Genomic DNA, 24,259 nt, shown 5'->3' on the forward strand with positions numbered 1-24,259 from the left:
ATGTCAGCTGGGTTCCAGAACTATTTGAAACTCGTATATTCTTACTCCTGTTTTATGAATAGTCATATTATCTTGTCAAAGATGTATGTGGATATGTTGTAGTGATACTATTTTATCCCCATACCTTTAAAAATCAGTATTGTACTTCAATCTCTCTGCCTCTGAGATTTACGAGGCTTCAAAATGGACAAGAGTGATATTCATAATGGCCTAATAAATTTTGCTCTGAAAGCTAAACACATTGATTGCATGATGAAAATTCTTATTTTGGAGTAACTGACAAATTATATCAAGAGTAAGTTAATCAAAGACTTTAATAATACTTATGAAATAATGATTTTGAAATGGAGACAAAACTCTAAGACTATTTTCTGACAAATATTTTCAAACAGCCTATATCTAAAGCCAGAACATTTCCACACTTAGAATTATTACTGGGGAATACTCATAATTTTACAATTTTCAAAAGATGCATGACTATTATTAAAATCACCAGCCTTTAGTTAATTGGTCTTAATTTGATTTTTTTCCCTATTCAGGTTCCCATTTTACAGTTGGGGAAACTAAGCCCTCACAGGTAGGCTGAACTAATCCCACATACCTAGCTGGTAGTCAGGATCAAGATTGAAAAACATTAATTCTGGTTCAGGATTTTAATGCAGGTGATATAATAAATGATGTATGTCTATACATCTCCTTTTATGTGAACTGTCCCCATTTTACATCTTAACTAGTCTTATAAAAATAGACAAGGAAGGCTGGGCATGGTGTTCCATACCCGTAATTCCAGTTATGTGGGGAGCAGAGACAAGAGGATAGCAGTTCGAGTCTAGTCACAGTCAAAAACACCAGACCCTATTTGAAAAAAAAACTAAATTCTAAAAAGCTGGGGATGTGGCTCAAGTGGTAAGGTGCTCACATAGCAAGTGTGAGGCCCTGAATTCAAATCCCAGTACTGCCAATAAAATAAAATAAGCACGGGAAAAAATGAGAAAAAAGAAGTAAAAAGGAAAGAAAGAAGAAGCACAACGCCAGAGCTTCTGAGATTACCTAATTCAAGGTGAGGAGTCAAGTAAGAGGAACAGAATGAGAGCTACATGAAAAAGAAAAAATGGCAGGTGTTTTGCCTATGAATAAATCTGGGGTGAATAGATGTACGTTGTGAAAAACTTTCTTCTGAGAATGGGGAGAAGAAAAGGAGAGACACTAAAAGTGAAATGTGCTGAAACAATAATCCACAATACATTGCAATGGCAAAAGTTTGGGAGAAAATTTCAATGTCAAAATCTAACATAACTAAATCCAGAATAAAAATTTTTATATTGCAGTTCATGGTTGGTCCTATGTATAGGTTTCTTATTGTAATAAAGAGCTTTCTCTTCAGCTTGATTAAACAAGTGCTATCAGACAGAGCTAAAATCAGTCCAGATAAAAGCAAAGAAATTTGACTGTCTAGGATATATAATATGATGTTTATATTTTACAATTCCCATAAAATATCAAAAGAACTAGCAAAATGCAAATTATTAGCTCTTTAGATCTGATGGGATCCCAGGAACCCAGTTATAATAATTTTATGTGATACTTTAGAATCAGAAATATTTCAAAAAATGATTAAAGAATATACAAACAGACATTACAATTAATATATACTACCAGCAAAGATTCTACTTCCCTAATCATACACTTGAGATGACATAAAATAGAAATGAAGAAAGGAAGTAAGTTCAAAGCATGTAATGTGTCCAAGATACTATGGAAATCGCTATGTGGAGGTAATGTCATAAAACTACCATATGATCCACCCGTACCACTTCTGCGTAATATAAACAAAAGACTCAAAATCAGATCACTATAAAGATACCATGTTTAACATAGCATTAATGGATAAAGAAAATATAGCGTATATTCACAGTGGTGTCCTATTCAGCCATAAAGAACAAAATCATGCTGCTTACAGGAAAATGGATGGAACTGGAGATCATCATGTTAGAAGAAATGAGCCAGCATCAGAAGAAACACAAGTATCACATGTTTTCTCTCATATGTGGCAAGGTCCTTTTTAGAGATTTGGATGGGGAAAGGGGACAGAGTGAAAGTGGTAAGAAAAGGTCCTAGAGAGAATGAATATGATCAAAATACATTATATACACATATATATTTGTCACAATGAAATCCATTATTTTGTGTGATTAATATATTCTAATTAGAAAATGATAATTTTAAAATAAAAAATATATTATAGAATTTTAAAAGTCCAAAGCATTTACCAGACACGTCACCATTGTGATCATAAATTGGAGGCGAGAGACCAATCATCCCATTTCGTTTTGTCCAACCAAGTTGCAGACTCTGATCTTGTTTCATACTACAGAGCCCATCCTCAAAATCACATCTTTCATAACTTGAGCCTAAGGAGAGTAAAAATAAATTAGCTTTTGCAACCTCATTTAGCTTTGTAAAAATAAGACAATAGCAGAAAGAGAAAAGTTAGCAATAAATGATAAATATAAACAAACATAAGGATTATTTTTCACAAATCTATTCTGCTTTATTAATGCAAAATTTTTGGCATATGGCATTCTAATAAATTACCACACACAAAACAAACAGTGTGCTCAAAATGAAAGCATGTCACTCAGAGTCAGACAACTCAGGGCCTAATCCTGATTTGGGTTTTTATTATCTAAGTAGTTTGACTAAACCATTCAACCACACCAAGCCCTTTCCTTCATGTATGAGATTAGGATAATTCCATTCAACCTTGTCTCCCTCAAACAACTACTTTGAGAACCTACAACATTACGTAAATGAAAATGCAACTCTTAAGTAGTGTGAAATATAAGGAATTATTATTAAGTTTATATCTTCAACTCACCTTTTGGTATTCCCCCCTCCCCAGTCATATCAGGATTTCAAGTTTGGGAAGACCAAATGACAGAGACCCCTGTGACTAAAACCCCTCCATGCATGGAATGTACCCTTGAGTTTAGCTCAGCACCATGTCATGGAATGACGTTGGTCATAAGTTGGACAAGCTCATCACAACAAAGGCATTTCTGCCTCTTTTTTTCTGGTCCAACAAGCTTGGGAGAAGCAGAAGGATTTAAGCAATTGGTTATTTCCAATAATTAGCCATGTACATTTTATTCCATCATCCAACATTTGCAAATGGCACATTCTAAAACTACAGACTCTCAGCTGTATCAACCCCTCCCTGGGCTGTAGGCCTTAACAACAATGGAGATTATCATTTGACAACTTCCTTCTTTTTTTAACGAGTTGCAATACCCTTAATATGCTAATAGCTGGATAGTGCTTGGCAACTCAGTCACAAGGTCATAATTTTTATTTAATCAGCTTTTCAGACAAAAATGTTATTTAGTAACAATAATATACCTGGTGCATTTTCTTGATATGTACATGGGAATTGAAAGATGATTTGGAAATGTCACTTTTAAGCATCAACTAAACTTACTTCATTACCGAGGTCTACTTTGTTATTTTCATTTCTAGCTTCCTATTTTAAAAGGTTTTTTTTAACTTTACAAAACAATGGATTTCACTGTGATATTTTCATACATGAATACAATATACTTTAATCATACTTACTCCCATCACCCTCTGAGGTTCCTTTGCCCCCTCCCACTGGGCCTCCCTCCCTAATGGCAAATAGCTCCCTTGTATGTTTATATTTTGGGAGTTGTTTGTTTGTTTTCTGGATTCCACATATGAGAGAAAATGTGCCATATTTGTCATTCTGAGTCTGGCCAAGTAGTTGTATTGTGCAATAATCACAAGAATTCTCATTGCTGCAATTTATTAAGGTGAATGGTTCTATGCTAGCATCCCCTTCTAGGAATTTATTTCTCATAATAATTCCATGAAGCAGGCATTTACTTTCAGCTTAAACATGCGTAAGCACAGATAATGTCTTAGAGATATTAACCAACTTGCATAAATGACAGATAGTGAGCGCTAGGGTGAAGATTGGAATCCAGTCTTCTTGATTACAGTATCGTATCTCATAAAGCTGGGCTCTAGGGCCTAACTGTTAATCCACTGCCCCATTTTTATCAAAGGTACAGAATTAAGTATGGAGTTGACATCATTCTTTCCAAAAGGGAAGCTATTTTATTAGTCCATGAATCAATGAGGGTTAAATTTACAACTTCTCTAAGGCTTTTAAAATATTTTAAATAGCTGAAATATCCTAATTATTATCTTATAGACCCCCTAGTGATCCAAGGAATCTGGTTGAACAAAAAATGAACTAAATGATATAGTCAGTTGTTTAGACAAATATATTATAAATATAGATGATATAGGTCTATATACAGTTAGTCATGCAACACAGAGAAAGTTTCAGTCAGTGACAGACTACATATACAGTAGTGGCTATTCCATATCGCCTAGGTGTGTAGTAGGCTATGCCATCTAGGTTTGTGTAAGCGTACTCTATGATGTTCACACAATGACGAAATTGCTTAGCAACGCCTTTCTCTGAATGTATCCAGGTCACTGAGCACTGCATTACTGTGTTTATGTTTTCCAACCAAATGGCTACACATGCATTTACATAGATAAGTGCCTATTTTCCAGTTCTGTTTTAGTTCCTGGCAGCATTTACAATGATCTGCATTATTTTATCACCATATTTCAGCAATCATGTGCATAAAATGTACACACATTCTCACATAGATGACAAACCTTTTTAAACACCAAGAAGTTACCTTGCAACACAATTGCTTAGCTAATGTATGTTTGCAGTGTTCTTTGTTCTTTTTAATGCACAGGGTAGCCATGATGATTCCCAGAAGCATTAAAACTAGAAAAAAAAAGCTAAATAAAACATATTTGCCTGTGAATAGTCTCAGCAGGGGTTCTTTTTTGTTAGAAAATGAATCTAATCAGCACAAAGTTTTAACCAGCTTTATTTTTAAAAGCAATCACGAACTGCTGGATTATTCAAAATGCATCAGAAATTTTTATAAGTATTCATTTTCCCCCAATAAAGAATTGCACATTTTAAGCATTTGAACAATTTTCCTGGAATTGTGACCAGTTTGCCTTTTAATTTCATATGCCACACATCCACATTGAAATCCAAAATTATTTGTTATAATAAAATCTGTCACCAGTAGATTACTGCCACCACAGCCATTGTTATGGTGTGTGGACTATCACACAGTCGGACAACAGAGCAAGCAATAAGGTACACAGACAACTTATCAGTTGAATTCCTGTGCTTTTTCAGCTTGTGAAGCTCATCTTTTTGTTCTCAATTTTATGATCCCAAAGGTCAGACCTGTTGCCGTGGAAGAGGGGTAATGTCTCCACGTTATGCTTTGAAGACTTTTTGGAAGGCACAATTATCTCCTGAATTGATTTCCATACTACCAGATTCTCTCATTGGAGAATTGCCGAAAAAATCCTTTATATATTTAATCTTTTACACAATAATGGAAAGAAATTAAAGCCAAGTAACAGTTACTGTGGGGCATGCTACCAAGGAAATAGGAAGAAATTAAATTTTAATTGTGGTAACAGTAAATAAACTCAAACAATCCAGAACTCAGGTTTAATATGGTCTATGCAAATCTTCACAACATGAATTTCTTAGACAGAGCACAAATTAGAATTAGGAAACGTAGAAAGCAGGGAAGTGAGGAAGAAAACTTTAAAAGCAAACCACATTTCTCGATTTTTCCTGGACCCAAATTATGCTGCAAATTTCTCCTCCAATTTGAAACTTTTAGAGACATGGTTGTAGCCTTTCTACAACAATGAATATTATACTTTTTATTGTGGTGAAATTTTACATTACATAGAATTTATCATTTTAACCATTTTATGTGTATAGTTCTGTGGTAGTTAGTACATTTGCATTGTTTCACAACCATCACCACCTTTCACCTTAGAACCTTTTTCATCTTGCAATATTCAGACTTTATCCCCATCAAACACTACTTCCCCATTTCTTCCTCCCCTATATCCCTACCAGTCAGCATTCTACTTTGTGTCAATGAATTTCATTACTCTAGGGAACTCATTTAAGTGGAATCATACAGTGTATGTCTTCTGTGGCTTTCTTATTTCACTTAGCATAATTCTTCAAGGTTGATCTACGTTATAGAATGTATCAGAATTTCCTTTTTTCCATTTTTGGAGGATGAACAAAATTATGCATATGAAATCATATTTTGTTTATCCATTTATCTGTCAATATATACTTGGACAACTCTCAGCTCTGGATTACTGTGAATAATGCTATCATACATGGGTAAGCAAGTTTCAAGTTCCTACTTTCATTTTTCTTGGGTGTATACCTAGATATGGAATTGCTGTATCATATGGTAAGTCTACTATCAATTTTTTGAGGAATTGCTATCTGTTTTCCAAAGTGGCTACAAGATTTCATGTTCCCATCAGTAAAGCACAAGTATTCCAATTTCTCCACATTATCATCATTACTTTCTAGGACACTTTTTTGTTTGTTGTTTTGTGGTATCTCATTGTGGTTTCCTAACTGTTGTATGATTTGCAAATGTTTTGGACTGACTTTTCACCCTATCAATAATGTATTTTGGTGAAATTTTTTTTCACTTTGAAGAAATTCAATTTATCTATATTTTTCTTTTTTGCCTGTATTTTTGGTGTCATATTAAAGAAATCCAAGTCTAATATCATTAAGTTTTCCCTCTGTTTTCTTCCAAGAATTTGAAGTTTTAACTCTTACCTTTAGCTCTTTAATCTATCAATTTTACGTTAACTTTTTGTGCATGGTACAAGGTAAAGGAACAACTCATTTTCATTTATTTAATTTTTTGTTGGTACTGGGGTTTGAACTTAGGGCTTTGTGCTTGCTAGCAGGCTCTCTACTGCTTGAGCCACTCCTCCAGCTCTTTTTGCTTTAGTTCATCTGGAGGTGGGTCTTACTGCACCCAGATCTTCCCCATGTTATGCGCCCCCACAGCTGGGACAAGAGACACACTCTAGCATGTCCAACTTTTCCCATTGAGATGGAGTCTTAGGAACATTTTTTACCTGGGCTAGCCTGGAATCATGATCTTCCCTATCTCAACCTCCAAGTAGCTAGGATTACAACTGTGAGCCACCAGCACCTGGCTTTATTATTATTATTTCTTTGTTCGTTTTTTCAACACAAGGTTGCCCAAATTGGCCTGGAACTCACTCATGACCCTCCTGCCTCAACTTTGAGAGTGCTGAGATTACAGCATGTGCCACCACACCCAGCTCTCAACTTCATGATTTTTACATGTAGATATCCAATTTTTCAATGACCATTTGATGAAAAGACTATCATTTTTCCACTGAACGGTCATGACATCCTATGTAGTAGTTTCTGTCTGTTTTATGCAAGTACCATACTTTTAATTACTATGGATTTACAAAGGATTTTTTAAATCAAAAAGCATGAGACCTCTAACTTTGTTCATTTTTCAGATTGGTTTGCATATTTAAGGTCACTTATGAGTCCCATATGAATTTTAGGCTGGATTTAACTATTTATGAAAAAATATTTTTGGAATTTTGATAGGAATTGCTTTGAATCTGTAGATTGCTTTGGATACTATTGACATCTTAAAAATTTAAATATTACAATCCATGAATATAGAATTTGTGTCTTTAAATTTCTCTCAGCAATGATTTGCTGTTTTTAACATATACCTCTTTTACCTTCTTTCCTAGGTATTTTATTCTTTCTGATATTATTGTATATGAAATAAACTTGGTTAATTCACTTTGTTTTCAGGTTTTTCATTGTTATCATAAAGAAACAACTGGTTTGGGAACATTGATTTTGTATCTAAAACTTCACTAAATAGATCCGATTAGATTTTTATACAATCTTTAAAGTTGTCTACAGATTATGTTCTTGTGAAGAGAGATACATATACATTTGCTTCTTTACCTCCAATTTAACCAGCCTTGTTTCTTTTTCTTATCTAATAGTGCTTGCCAGGACTTCCAGTACTGGGATGAATGGAAGTCATTAAAGTGGTGTTCTTGTCTTATACCTGACCTTTGACAAAGAGGTTTCAGTCTTTCACCATTCACCATGATGCTAGCTGTGGGCTTTCATGTATGGCTTTTAGTTTGCTGGGAGAGTTTCCTTCTATTCCAACTTTGTTGAATATTTTATTCTTCTTTTGAGGACAGCTATGTACTATAGAACTTTCCCATACAAATCAAATTCATTTTTATTATTTTGGAAAATCATTACTTTTGTATAGATAACATTAAAATTTTTATAAAGAATGATCTCCCTTACTCTCATTAATGAAAAAATTAATGACCTATTCCTGAAAAAGGATAAAATGAATACAAAATATTATAATTAAACAAAGTAAAATGCAATAATTCTCAAATGTAAATCTCAGCGAAAGAGTGCTATTATTTGACTTGGCAATTTGAAAGTATTAATTAGTTTTGTCAAAGAAATGTTTATCTTTCACACTGAATAAACTTCACTATTTCAACTGATCACCAAAAGGAAAAAACAAACCCTAACTCATAAAGATACATTATGGGAAATGGAATTATTTCCATAACTCATACCAGAATTAGGAGTATTACTTCAATTGTATTCTTGTCAGTTGCCTTTATTCTCAAGTCACTGAGAACATAGTGGCAAGAATAGTGTTATTGGTGGTATATGTGTTAACAAGAAAAGGATTGCCAAGCCATGTTTAAACTAATATTAACTCAGGATTAGTAATCTTCAAAGGAGGTCTCCAGTGTTCATAAAGATATGAAATATTAACAAGGTGGGGTATTTATGTCAGGTTGGCGCAGTATTCACTTACGTATTAGAAATATAGCATAGATTTTTACATATAATTTTCTATTCCAAAGTAGCATCTTGGCTAGAAGTTCTAATGACTTTTCAGTAGTTTCTGTAAAGATGATTCTAAGACCTTGAACAGAAAGCTGTATCTCTTTCATGAGCAAAATTTTCACTAAGTAAACTAATTCATCAATAATTGAACTCTAATTTTTCCTACACAGGTATTCAATTTTTCTGAAATAAAGTTCCTTTTCCTAGTTTAATCCAGACTTACCCATTAGAAAGTCACAGTTATTTCTTGGCAGTGGAGCACACAATATTCTACTCACATTTTTGACAAGAATTTATTTAAAAGCTGTAATTCAAGGTCCCTGATATTTTATAAATTTGCTAATGAAAGTCTTCTCCCAGGACTTCTAAACAAGCCTAGAGCACCAACATGCACATGCAGAAATTGTTTACTTATAAATATCTTTGCTTAGAAACAGAAAAAGATATGTGAAATCACAAGTGTGGTGGGAGTTGTACATGGTTTCAGAGGCATTTTGCTTGTAGAAAACAGTGTTCATCATTTGATGTTACCAGGTGTCTGAAATTTTCAGAGAATTCACAAACTGAGTAGCCTTCTTAGGCAAGGTCTGCTTGTATGCTTGACCCACAAGATAAGAACAGATTTCAGGGGAAGGATAAGTAGTTTATCCAACTCCAACACAGCCGATGACTTCTTCCACCATTTATTCAGCCAGTCAATAAAACAGTAACCTTCAGTATTAATTGACTAAGTAGCAGTCTTCTAGAGATGGAACACTAGGTAAATTTCCTTCCCTTGTGAGGAAAAACATTTTAATTTTTATGGAAAGGATGGTATCATTTCATAGAGACATGTTAACATTTTTTGGCTTAAAAAAATATTCCACCAAGTTTACAGTCCTGTTGAGTTTGCCTTAATCATTTAATAAGGCTTCTTTTGTTGGAATTGTAAAGCAAAATAATATTCTACAAAGCTTTAGTCTCTTTCTGGGAGAAAGGTTCACTGTCCAGTCAATTTCAGAATGTGCCTACGCATGTTTCCTTGGTTTATTGCTTTCGTGATTTCATTGACAAGAAACTGCCACTTTCATACAAAATCATACTCAGGGATGAAAGAACAATTCACATTCCATATGGGTCATCTTTTCTTTCATATTTCCACTGTTCATTATGAATACAAACATTCCACAACTCTGAAACCATGGTAGATATCAAAATACATCAAGAAAATGATTTATATTACCGGACTGTGAATATCAGCTTGCAAGTCATCCAACAATTGCCAAGAGTGAAAGTTCCTACTGGTGTTATTTGACATGAAAAGTATCTTATGAAGATGGTTTTCAAAATAACAGAAAGGATCTAATAGACACATGTACATCCCCCCCAAATAAAAAGCCATTCCAAGTTCAAGTTCTCTCTGAGGCTCATATTTAGGAACAAGATTAAGATCAACTCTCTTGCAAGAAAAGTGGCATTGGAATAAAAAGAAAAGTTAGGACAGAAATAATAAAAATTCTTGTTAGTATACATGCTATTTATTATTAGTTAAAATTAGTACTTGTAATTTCCACTTATAATCTCTTGCTGTCTCAAAGATATTCAGAATCTATATCAGTAAAAATTTCAAAAAGGAGTTCATTAGTTCATTTTCTTTGCATACAAGAGATATATTATTTATTAAAATATTCAAAACCTTCTTGGTTTTGTGAAGACAACATTCTCAGCTCCCCTCTCCATAAGTTCTACTTACTACATCCTCTGTGTTTGCATCCAGCAGTTATTCATGGACCTATTTCAGAGGCTTTTCAGCATAAACATCTGAAATCAGTGTGAAGTTCTATGTGCTCAGGTTTTAGGCTATCCTTGTCTTTGTAAAATCTTATGCTATTATCCACTTTATCTTGTTATTCTATTTCCTTCTTACAGTTACCTCCTTTTTCTTTTTTCAATTTACCTCCAAAGAAGTATCCTACTGTTTGTGCAATTCATATATAACAAACCTGAAATTCTTTCCATCAACAATTAGATATAGAAAAAGAAAATACTTAAATTTTATTAAAAGGAAATACAGTTTAGGAAACATTCATGTATATATTCTGCCATCAATAACTAATGGACCATTTTGTTTAGAAAAACTACTGTATTTTATAATAGCCTCTGAAGTTGTCCAATGCATGAGAACCAGACATTAAGCATTATTTATTCTAAGTTCTGGTGATGTTTCTTTATTTTGGACATAGGAACCCCCGTATAAGTATTGTGTCACTATTAAATAGCTGCATATCTCAGGCTACTGACCCTAAGGTCTTAGACCTCACTTCCTTCACACTGATAAAATGAGCTGGATGACTTAGAAGAGATTAAGGACTTTACTCCTCTATCATCCAGTGGATCTAAGATTATGACTACACACCCCAAAGTCCAAAGGATCTACAAAAACATTAATGCAAAATGGTACTAGTGATTCAGTGCATTGTTATACATACAAGAGATATTTAATGTGGTTAAGTTATTTCGGGAAATTATAGAAAAGATCATATAACTTACAGAGACTAATACTGATTAAATATTTTTGTCATTTTCTATGAATATTTTAGACATTTTTGCATACACTTGATGAATCTAGAACCTACGACCCTCTTGGCCTTTTGTTGTTGTTGTTGTTTTCTTTTATATTTTCTCATTTTTACATTTACTCACATGTGTATACATTGTTTGGGCCACCGACCCCCCTCCCCACTTCTGGGAAGAACGTGTTTGCCCTCTTGTTCTCTGATTTTGTTGAAAAAGTATAAGATAAGATAATAAGAAAAACATAGCATTTTTGCTAGTTTGAGATAAAGATAACTATACGGAGAGATTCCTTGTGTTGCTCCCATGCACTTGTGTATTACAACCCACATTGGTTCATCTCTACCAGACCTCTTCACTACTTCCTGGTCTCCTTCCCATAGTGGCCTCTGTCAGTTTAAGATTAGTTAATTCGCTCCTCTACAGTGAGCACATCAACCACATTCAAGTTTGAGGCTTCCTTCCCTTTCCCTATTCCTCCTGTGTGCATTCTCCTCTTAGTGTGTGACCCATGTCCAATAATATTACTGTATCTGTTTAGATCTATAATCTGCATATGTGGGAGAACATGATATTTGGCCTTCTGAGTCTGACTAACTTCGCTTAAGATGATGTTCTACAGTTTCTTTTGGTTGTTTTAAAAACTGTAACCACAAATGTGGACCTGTCAAATATTTTACTTAGCATAAGAGAACTGGAGATTTCTCTGGCCCTGCAAAGAACTGAGGACCTAAATTCCATCCTTCAGAATTTAGGAAATGATTCTTCATAACCTCATTTTTGTGGACCCCATTTCAGCAGCCATAAAAGCAGATTCTAATACATATACTGGTGAACTCTGTGGTTATGTCCATGATGTATGGAAGAACTTGCAGGTTTTGTTTTCTTACTAGAAAAACAAGGAATCTTATATGATAGTGTAAATACATGCTATACATAGATCTTTACTTTTTTCATAATGACTTTCTTGGTCATAAAAAGCCCATCTTCTATTATTCCTTCTAGTCCTTTCTCTCTCCAGCTTCTTTTTTTCTTCTCTCCACATGCATGATTGCCCATGGGTTTATTTTTATTTTTTTGTTTGTTTCATTGTTTTGTTCTTTTTTATATATTATTGTTGTATTGGGGGTACTTTGTGACCTTTACAAAAGTTCTTACAATCTATCATTGTTGAATTCACCCTCTCCATCATTCTCCTATACCTTCCTCTCCCCTCATTCCTGGAATAGTTTCAACAGGTCTCATTCTTCCCTGCCTCCCACTGGTACTAACCTCCCCAGACAAGACCTGTTTTGTTTCACCTTCTTTTCCCCATGTTTGATAAAAAGTCATTTTTATTTGTTTAAGATAGCTCTACAGAGAGTTTCCTTGTAACATTTCCATGTGTACATGTATTACAACTCAAATTGGTTCATCCCCTGTATTTTTCTCCTATCTTTGTCTCCTTCTGACGGTGATTTCAGCAGGTTTAAAAATTCTGTATTCATTCTTGTATAGAAAGTATATCACCTGTATTCACCTTCTTAACTTTCTTCTTTTACTCTCCCTCTCCCCTTAGTGACCTCTCCTTAGTATAATCTGTTTTTCATAATATTGCTTATGTTTGTATTGTGTCTATCTCACACATATGACAGAAAACATTTGGCCTTTATCTTTCTGAGCTTGACTCACTTTGCTTAACATGATGTCCTTCAATTGCATCCATTTGCCTTCAAAACCACATGGTGTCATTCTTCCTTATGGATAAATAAAACTCCATGCCCATGATCCCTTTCCAGGGTTCTTGCTCTTTCTGAATAAACTCAGAGATGGCATCATGTTCTTCCTGCACATAATAGGATCCTGCTTTGACTCTCCAAATCTTCAGGAACAATCACCTTGGCAACATGTCTTGAAATCTCAATAATTATGTTTTCTTTTCTTCATCTTCTAATATGAGCCTGTTCTTGTCATTGCCTCTAAGAAAGCTAGAATGGTTATAACTTAAATGTAAGAATAACAGACTTGGTTCAATTTTGACTAGAAAATGGTCTTGAATAGTTAAAGTGAGTTCTGGATGATTCAGGGCATAAACTTAATGCCATAGGATTACATTTGGAGACAGCAAAATAAGGAACAAAATGACCCTACCCCTAACAGCCTGGGCAGGGCAAAGTGTCTAAGAACAACAGAAAAGATAGAAATGACCTTGAAAGAGGTAAACTGGAGGGAAGGGAAAAAGAGGGTAAAGGACCTGGCCTTCAGGAGCCACATAAGAAAGAATTGTGTTAGCCTATGTAATGAGCAAGCAACCTCTAGGCCATTATCAGGCAGCACCAAGGAAGCTGACCTCAAGATGGCAGTTTAGCTGCACCAGCACAGAGAAAGACTTGGTTGTTGTCACTGCTGTGATATAAGCTCCACCCACAGCAACCATCCATGCTGTGGATGCTGATGGGAACTTATGAACACACATGCAAATGTGCAAATGCATGCACACACAGTGAAGACAGAGCCTTGGCACTCTGCTCCTAAATAAAGTGAAAAGCCCAGACTTCTCGACACCCAGATGGGCAGTTGTGATGGGGAAAGGCAATTGCCAGGTCCTGAACACGGGTAGGACTGGATGATGAGAGGATTTATTCCTGTTACACAAATATTTTTCTTGTTGTTGACATTGAGTTTGTTTATGAATATAACTCTGATATATTATTTTACAAGCAAATTCTCAATTTCCATACTCCAATTGCAAAATGACATCTGCAACAAAAACGGAAAACAGATCTCTTTTTATTAGTTTTGAGAAAAAAATCTAAAACAGAAAAGAAATGTTGGCTACAGACCTAATATTACTTTGCTCTCCTGTTTAGGATAAACACAAAAGTTAATGGAAAGGCTGATTATTAGACAACTTAAAATACTATTTTGTTCTCATTATAAAAATAATAGATGCTGTTTTATAAAGATAAAAAACAAGCATCAAATGTAAGTCCAAAACACAGAGCTAGCTTCATCTATTTTCCATGAGTGCCATGCTAAAGTATATTTATTGGTCATAATCATGACTTTCCATAGCAATATATCATCAGCATTTTCCCATTTTAAAAAGTATCAAAATTATGACAGATTGCTGCAGAGATGCCCATAGTATATTTGTATTATAATTTACTTAAACATTAACCTAATGTCATAACATTAGATTATTTCCAACTCTACCATATTCAATAATTTTGTGAGCCAACTTTTTGGCATGAATTCCTTTTAATTATTTCTTAGAATAAACTCCTAAACAGGAAATCATTGCTCAAAGGGTCTGAGCACTCTTGTAATCCTTATTTGTATTACAAAATTACCATTCAAAATGTGGTTATCATACTCCTGTGTGCAGTAGAATAATGTTCATTATGTCATACACTTCACAAAAAGAGGCATCAACTTTTATTACTCTTTTACTTCATTTAAAACTTGACACCTTTTTGTTTTCATTTGGAATATATGCTTAATACTAGAGCTGATCACTCATCATATCTGGTCATTTCTCTTTTTTCTGTGTGAACTGTCCTTTTAGGGAATTTTATCCATACTTCTAGTGCTAGAATGCATCTTTGGTTTACTGACTTGGAACAGAATTATTTGTAAAGTATATTGGAAAATGTTTTCTTCTTTCATTTTATGCATGATGCTTTTGATACATTGAACATTTTAATCTAAATATGCTAACGTACATATTTTTAAATCCTTTCAATTTACACATCAAAGGCCTTCCCTATTCCATTGTTGATTCACCATCAGTATTCAATAAACATACTTTGAGCATTTACTGAACAGCAAAACAAAAGAGAAGCTTTCCCAGATGTTTCAAAATTGGCTCTCAAAAGTAATAAAGGTTATAACTTCATTTTTAACATTTAACATTTTGGTTCCAGAAATGTTTGGTATGTGGAACACATAAGAAATTTATTCCATGAAATTGCCTCATATTTGTTATATATAATAAATTGTTGCTATTGCACACTGGTTAGTATCAAAGGTTCAAAGAATAGGTTGTAAATCCCGGTTCTGTCATTGAATAGCTCAGTTCTTTGGCATTTTATTTTTCCTAATCTGAGCCTCATGTTTTCAACCTGCAAAATGGGAACAATAATAGCTCTTACTATTTGATGTTTGTGAAGAATTTATGGAATACTGTTAAGATTGCTTAATAGTAGTTGATATATGGTAAGCACTGTTTACATATGATCTGAAATTATTATTAGCTATTAGGTTTTCTCAACTGATTTGAAATACCACCATTTTGTTAAATTTTACAGATATGCTTAATATTTCCAAAAATCATAATCTTCTATAATATTAGAGTGGTTTACATGATTCACGACTATAAACCTATTCATTACATTTTTCCCATTAATTTTCTTCTTCCTTCTGTTATCACTCACATTTTTTCTAGATGATATTGAAGATACCTGATCAGTTTCTAAAATTTATCCTGGTTAGGTTTTGTATTAGAATATAATTAACATATACATTAATTCCTCAAAAGTACACCTATAAGGACTATTAAAACACCCCATTAAGAAGCATAGTATTAGCATAAGCATTTTTCTATGTATCTATATTTTTTCTAATTTTCTTCAGATAGGCCCTAAATATTTATTATTAAATTTCCTATATAATTCTGTTATATTATACACTGAATATGTGTGTCTCCCAAATTTGTATGTTGAAACCCTAACCTAAAATGTAACAGTATTTGAAGGTGGAACCTCTGAGGTAATTAGGTCATGATGGTGCCTTTGCGATGGAATTCTAAGAAGAGACACAAGAGAATTGAATTGTCTGTCTGCCATGTGAGGACTCAGAAAGAAGGCAGCCATCTATAAACCAGGAAGAAATCCTCGCCAGGGAACAAATTTGCTGGCCCTTTGATGTTGGCCTTCCCAGACTCCAGATCTATGAGAAATAAATGTCACGTATTTGTTAGAGCATCCTGAACTGACAAAGGCACGCTGTGATGGTCAATAGCATTTTAAAATATTTCCATTGTTTCATAAAACATCCCACATTCAATATCATAAGATAATATTGAACATGACATCTTACATTTCCTTTCATTACCATGTGAACTTCAAGTACTTTCAATTACTTAAAAAGTAGTTGACTTTTGTTGCACTCCTTTGGGTATGTCCCCAGGAGTGGGATTGCTGGATCATATGGCAGGTCTATGTTTAGATTTTTAAGAAGCCTCCAAATTTTTTCCTGCAAGTAAAACACCAGCTTGCATTCCCACCAGCAGTGTACAAGGCTTCCTTTTTCTCCACATCCTCGCCAACACATGTTGTTGGTGGTGTTTTTGATGGTGGCTATTTTAACAGGGGTGAGGTGGAATCTTAGTGTGGTTTTGATTTGCATTTCCTTTATGGCTAGAGATGGTGAACATTTTTTCATGTGTTTTTTGGCCATTTGAATTTCTTCTTTTGAGAACGTTCTGTTTAGTTCAGTTGCCCATTTCTTAATTGATTCATTGATTTTAGGAGAGGTTAGTTTCTTAAGTTCCCTGTATATTCTGGTTATCAGTCCTTTATCTTATGTATTTGCTGGCAAATATTTTCTCCCACTCTGTGGGTGTTCTCTTCAGTTTAGAGACCATTTCTTTTCTCGTGCAGAAGCTCCATAGGCACCTGCACACCCATGTTTATTGCAGTGCTATTCACAATAGCCAAGTTATAGAAACAACCAAGATGCCCCACTACTGATGAATGGATCAAGAAAATGTGGTATTTACACACAATGGAATTTTACTCAGCCATGAAGAAGAATGAAATCTTATCATTTGCAGGTAAATGGATGGAATTGGAGAACATCATTCTCAGCGAGGCTAGCCAGGCTCAGAAGACCAAAAATCATATGTTCTCCCTCATATGCGAACTTTAGACCTAGGGCAAATGCAGCAATGTGGTTGGACTTAGATCACATGACAAGGGGAGAGCACATGTGGGAGATGTGGGAATAGGTAGAAAACCCAAAACATGAAAGTGTTTGATGTCCCCACTCCAGAGGAGCTAATACAGAAACCTTAAAGTGACAGAAGTTAACATGAGAAGGGAAACAAGAACTAGTGTAAAGATCAGTTAGAGATAAATCAACTTGGGTTATAAATACATTTGTACATGAAAGCAATGCTAGGAATCTTTCTGTATCAATATCCTTAACTCAATTTGCAAAAACACTTTGTCTTCCTTATTATGCTTATGTCTTCTCTTCAACAAAATTAGAGATAAGGACAGAACAGGTTCTGCCTGGAGGTGAGGGGGGAGGGTGGAAAAGGGGAGGGGGGGAATGACCCAAACAATGTACACACATGTGAATAAATGAATAATAATAATAATAATAATAATAATAAAGTAGTTGACTTTTATGTCACCCTACTAAATGCTGCTTGTACTTAACATCACATGGTTAAACATGATCACCTCTAAGATTTTAAAAATGCACTTCTAAGATAATTCCACATTTCTCATATAAATTTAGATTTATGTAAAGTAAATAACTTTTGAAAAACTTATTCCTCAATACAAAAACACAAGAGAAGTTAAGCATAACCTCAAAACTTAAGTTTTTTCCATCAAATCACAAATATAAAAATAGATTCTTACTCCATATAAAAACACTAGAATGAATAGAAATAATTTTGGCAGAACATGTGATGGGGAGAAAAATGTCAGACTAACTGAACATGTTGTTCTCTTTTCATCATAGTAAGTTTGGCTCTCAGGTAAATGTAAGAAACAGAAAACTTTAATAACAACTGCAGGAATGCAAAAGTACTATTCTAAGAATATTTTCTGGAATTTTAAATAACTAACAACATTCCAGTGACAGGAATCCACTTTATGAGATATGACTCCACACTGTATTAACAGCTCACTTTATAATCTTCTGATTTATTTGGATCTAAATGGTAGAAAAAAAATAACACTATGGTATTTGTTGTTAAGAAAAAATAAAACAAAACCTTTCTATATCAAACAATCTTGAGAAATTGCTAGTAGATAAACTAGAATATCTTTGCATGCGGTAAAATGGCCCTGATATTAGAAAGAAATAAGTAAACAAAATAAATAAAAGAAAAGAAATAAATGAATAGAAATAAAAATAGGTATAGGAGTGATGTCAGGAAGATGGCAGAAAAGGACCTTTCCAACTCCAGTTCCCCTCACAGAAATCCTCACAGAAACTATCCCCAAAGAATACCTTTAGAAATATCCCAAAACTTTAGAGTGGGCCTGACTCCTTCTTCAAATGCAGAATTGAGAAAAGCCACATTTGAAGGGAAAGAGGAATAGTTTTGCTTTGACTGTGTTGCTCCATGTTCACACCAACACAGTGCCACACACAAAGGATCCCCCCAGGCTCAAGTTTCTATACTGGTAAAACAGAGTAGGGGAAGACTTCACCAATATTCTAGTACCTTTTATAGAAGGGCCACCTTCTGCCTTGCCTCATGGGCAGCATTGGAGGTATCATCAGAACAAATCAACTGGAGTTAAGTAGAAACAAAAGCCAAGAAGAGGAATGGGGCTCACAGTAAACAAGCTGCAGTTCAAGGGGTAGTTCTGCATTTTGGTCCACAGAGGTACCACATTAGAGAGTCTGGACTTCAGGAAGCATAGTCTGTAGGTCTACCTGGTTTGAGTCCCTACCCAACTTCCCCATTCAGGCCCAGTTCTCTCCTTAAGCTATGCCCAGTCCAAGAGGCATAAATAAGAGTGTAGATCAGAAAGTACCAGAGAAGGAGAGAACCTACTCTTTCCCAGCCACAAACCAGGGACTCCACCTATCCTTGGTACTCTGCTTGAGTACCCTAGGCCTGGAGGCAAGTACAACTCTATGCATATGTATAGGACATAGCCTCTAAACTTGCCTACCCCAAGTGGCCAGACAGTGATCCCAGAGACCTCATCCTGCCTCAGTAGCCCAAATCACTGCCTGATTCCCAACAACACAGTACCACCAGCTAGGGAAGACAACCTTGTAAACTTCCTATGTGAGAGGCAATAGCAGAGTCCGGTCAGAAGCTCTGCCTGATAGAATCCAGCCAGTGGTCTGTCTGGACCATGGACAGAGCCAGCAGTTCCACTCAACCTCAGAGTGAGCACGGGCAGCCGACCAGCCCAACTAGAGTACCTGACAACAAGGTCACTCTTTGAGGACCTCTACCAGAATCCCAGGGTATACTAAATGGTGATGGTCTAGAACCACCAAAAAACACCTGCACTGTCATTAAATTCTAACAGAGTCTCATCAGCACTAAACCTAAATACTTGTTATACATACAAGTTATTTTTCTTATTCACTCTATATTAGTGCTTAATATTATATTTGTAAATAGAATGAATTTTTAAGGATTCAGTTTTTCTACCTAATTTCATAGAAAAAATACTGAGTTAAAAATAGTAGGTTCATACATTCTTTTCTTTTTTTGTAGGTTCATACATTCTTTTAAAAAAGTCCATCATGTAAAATGAGAACATTTTCAAAAACCTATTAATAACTTTCTTAGCAAGCACAAGGTCCTTTGCTCAATCCCCAATACCAACAAAAAAAATAATAACCTATTAATTACATCAGATGCACTTGAAATTCAACTTCGACTATGCCAATTTTATTAAGAAAAGTCTCACGTATTAATCCATTTCTATAAAGGTCACATCACTTGTACATTAAGAGGGCATAGCTTCATTTTTCTTCCAAAGTGTGGTTTCTTTTCCACAATTATAAAGTTAGATTTTCATGAAAATCTAATCTGTAAGTTTAACATCACAAGTTTTCGTGGGTGAAATTGTTTGTCCATCATTAGTCCATCACAACATTTCCCTCCAGGTGTGGCACAAGCAAAAGAAATTCTTACTTTAAAGTGATTCTCAATTTTATCTACAGGCTCTTGCCCACATTTAAAATAAAATACCAAAGTGGAAACTCTCAGAAAATGAAAATGAAAAGTGAAAAAGCCAAAAGGTGACCTCCCAATGTAACATTTAAAATGAAATGTGTTTATTCGACAGATCTGTGCTTTCTCTTTCCTCCATGCAGCAGAGACCTTTCCCACTCAGCAGCTTTCTCCTTCTTCACATTAACCTTTTCCCTGAAGCAAGACCATCGTGTTATCAACAGCAAGAGTGCTAAAAGAAGCTTCATAGAGATTAATAATGGAAGGGACTTTGCAGTTCTTGTCAAGCCAACTGAGTGGTTCCTCTTTGCTGCTCACCCTGGAACAGTGAGGGCTTTCCCAAACAGACCCGAGTGCAGGCAGCACACCCACATTTAACCTCTGTGGGAAAATTGGACAACTACAAATGAGTCCTTGTCCTTGGGTTATGCTTTGTATATAATAGTTACTAAGGACACACAGCATGGTAGAATCCCTAACTATGGAAGTAAAATCGGGACTCTGTTTCACTCTACAGAGAAGAAATTTTTCAATATTCTTTTTCTTGTTTTAATGTAATCATGACTATGTAAAAAGAAAGCAAACAGTAACAACATCAAATATGTAGAGCTTAATTTTAGCAAAAGAAAATGGAGACGTCTATAGATACTAACTGGTATTTTATCTGAATAAAATATAGAAAATATAGGTTTAAGCAAAGTGGCCTGTAGTAATAGAATTAATGCCTCCAGGTAATTAATTAAATTGATAGTTATATGAACTAACAGTGAGCCACGGTAATTTTTTTAAATGTCATTTATAGAGCTGGGGATGTGGCTCAGTGGTACAGTACTTGCCTACCATGCACAAGACCCTGGGTTTAATCCCAGCACAAAAATTCTATATATAAAAAAAGTGATTGTGTACAAAAATGACACTTGTCTCTATTGTTGAAATGTAGGTTTTCTTCATGATTTCATATTGTAATGAAACTGCAGAAACATTCATGTCATTACCCATGTAATCCTTTGGCAAACTGCTTCCTGTTCATTAATGCCATTCCAGTAAGCAATGTATGTTTGTCCACCAGTGAAAGGTTTTTCCTCAACTTATGATCTTTTGAAATAAAATGGAGTTTCACACAATTAGTAAATGGCTCACCCATAACTCAAAGGTCCTTTACTCTCTAAGGTTTGTGTTCTTTCTTCTACACTGAAATCAAAAATACAAGCCTGAGTTGTTCTACATGTGTAATCAATAACAATTTACTTGGCTCAAGTGTCCTACACATGGAAATAAAATCTACTCATCTCAGCTAAAATTCATTTCAAATATTTCCATATTAAATTCAAACTTCAGCTCATAATTTCCATCATAACATTTTATAGCTGCATTAATGACTTTTCTTTGAATTTTACTTAACTGATATACTATTATGGCTACATTTCAACTTATAATTCGTTTATCCTCAGTATGACTGACTTAAAAACACATTCCATTCAGTTAATAATCCTAGTGATTTAATATTAATTAATTTATGCATAGTGCTCTCTTTACCAGTTTCTGATTATCAACACTAAGGGCATATAAAATACACTCCATACAAGAGTGAGGAATCCAGCTGAATCTACTGGGCTGTGCATAAGCCCTTGATTTGAGAATGTACAGGGAACTGGAATTGGAGAAAACAGAATGATACTTACATTGCTGTTCATCGCTGTTGTCCCCACACTGATCTGTAAAGTCACACACATTGTCAGAAGGCAAGGAGACCCCATTGCCACACTGAAAGTCTTCTGTTCCTTGTTGACCCAGTGCAGAAAGGAAAGCACAGTAAATCCAAAGGAGACAAAAGGCGTCCTTCGTGAAGAATGCTAGCATGCTTGCCCCAGAGAAGAGTATTACTTGATGTTGGGTAATATAAGAGGCGAGTTCATAATTGTCAACATTCTTTTTCTTTTCTCTTCTTAGTTTTCAAAATTTGCTACTGTCAACTGGAAACTGTTGGTAACTAGCTGTAATTCTAACAAATGACTCTTCAGGCAGTAAATTCCCATCTTTCAGAGGAGTGCCTTTAGAAAATATTTAACTTGAGTGATTGCACTATATCTGTAGCAGGATGTTTATTGCCCTACATATACCATGTTTAAACAATATAAGCCTTTATGATTGTGCTATCTCCCAAAAGAAAACATTTTAAAACAAAGGACAGGCACACAAATGGAGGAATGCTCATTTAATTACATCCATGCAATTTAGGGCATTATTGTCAGGTCAAAATTTTAGAGTTGCTCAATGAAATGCCTATCTTTTTTTTTTTTTTTTGGTACTGAGACTTCAACTCAAGGCCTACATCTCAAGCCACTCCACCAGCCCTTTATTGTGAAGGGATTTTTGAGATAGGGTCTCACGAACTATTTGCCTGAGCTGGCTTCGAAATGCAAAAATCTCCTGATTTCTGCCTCCTGAGTAGCTAGGATTCCAGGTGTGAGCCACTGTTGCCCAGTTTGAAATGCCTATATTATTTACTTGTTTGCTTGTTTGTTTTATAGTGTTGGGAATAAAACCCAGGGCTTTGCACATGCTATAAAGTGCTTACCACTTAGCTATGTCTTTGGAGTTCTGAAACAGAGTCTTGCTGTGGAGCTTCGGCTGGCCTTGAAATCCTTATCTAGCCCAGAATGACATCAAACTTGTTATCCTCCTGAGCATTGGGACTACAGACATGTGCCACCATACTGGATGTACTTTTCCTTTTTAAGTGAACAGAAACATCACATTAGTTTTTTTATAATTCCTTAAATTGAGAACCATAGATCTTTAAGAATTAAAGAGACATGGAGATTGTTTAAAAAGTCAAATAACTTGGATCCAAAGAAATTACGATATATATGAGAAAGTACAGTAAACTGGTGCTAAGAGATAGAGTTCAGATATCCTACTATTACTCTCTCTTCTCTAACATACTGATTCACCTGTCCATTCATCCCAGTTTGCTTTTATAAGTACAATGTGACGTAGGATGCATATTCAGAATAAACAGTATACTGAAATTGAGATTCTGTAGAGCTATTAAATGTAAAATACTATAATTACAAAAATTTTATGAAGTTAAGCATTCAAAATTATATAATTTGTTAAAGGCATGTTATAGTTATTTTTCAACTACTTTGTTTTAATTTCTGTGATGAATTACAAGAGACAAAGCTAACACGTGAGTCTTTAAGAAGCAAGTGGAGGATGCAGAGTGGAAAGACCATAGATCAGGCATAGAGAATGTACCTGGGTTTTTTGTTGTTGTTGTTAGAAAAGTAAGCTTTCCCCATATTTTAGGAACAACATGCATATACCTAAGGTGAGAATTTAGGACTCAGTCACGGAGGAGTATCTGTAATTTAGCCCTACCACTGAGCACTCCACCTAATCCGGAGCATTTCAATGCTCTGTACTTCATTCCCTTTTCAGAAATATTTCTTCTCCTTAATTCTCTACATGGCAAGTAGTGGTTAATTCCTTCTCTATCTCTGTTTTTTGCTTACCTTTTAAATGTTAATTGTCCATATAATTCTATATAAAGTCCCCTTCTCTGCTCAGCTTGTACTTTCTTCTAGGCTTTTTCTTCTTCACTCTCATAATTCCGAGAATTTTCTATTTATTGTTGTCTTCTAAATCTATACATGCAGTCTTGATATATACCTTGGTTTCCTGAGTGTGCATACACACACACACACACACACACACACATACACACACACACAAATGGACATGTCTACTTGGATCAATAACTAAACTCAATTCCTTTCTCCCATCCAATTAACCAACTATTGCTCTATTGCTTTATTGTCAATCTGTTCTAGTTAAGAGCATCTGTTGTTCCTGGACTATTCTCACCCATTCTACTTTTAATCACCAGGTCTTACACATTTTGTGCTTCAGTT

At 34.8% G+C, this 24,259-nt stretch overlaps 1 protein-coding gene across 1 annotated transcript in view; it reads right to left on the reverse strand.

The window, feature by feature from the left end:
* Malrd1 (MAM and LDL receptor class A domain containing 1) overlaps window positions 1–22,202 on the reverse strand; it is a 598,455-nt gene extending 576,253 nt beyond the window's left edge. The window contains exons 1-2 of the mRNA XM_074056557.1: window positions 22,025–22,202; window positions 2,271–2,411 (exon numbers count right to left, since the gene is read on the reverse strand). Of these exons, the coding sequence (XP_073912658.1) occupies window positions 2,271–2,411; window positions 22,025–22,202 (319 nt within the window). The remainder of the gene's footprint in view (window positions 1–2,270; window positions 2,412–22,024) is intronic.
* Between the last annotated feature and the right edge of the window lie 2,057 nt (window positions 22,203–24,259).

The sequence above is a fragment of the Castor canadensis genome, chromosome 15 (genome assembly GCF_047511655.1).
Source record: "Castor canadensis chromosome 15, mCasCan1.hap1v2, whole genome shotgun sequence".
In the NCBI taxonomy this organism is placed as follows: Eukaryota; Metazoa; Chordata; class Mammalia; order Rodentia; family Castoridae; genus Castor; species Castor canadensis.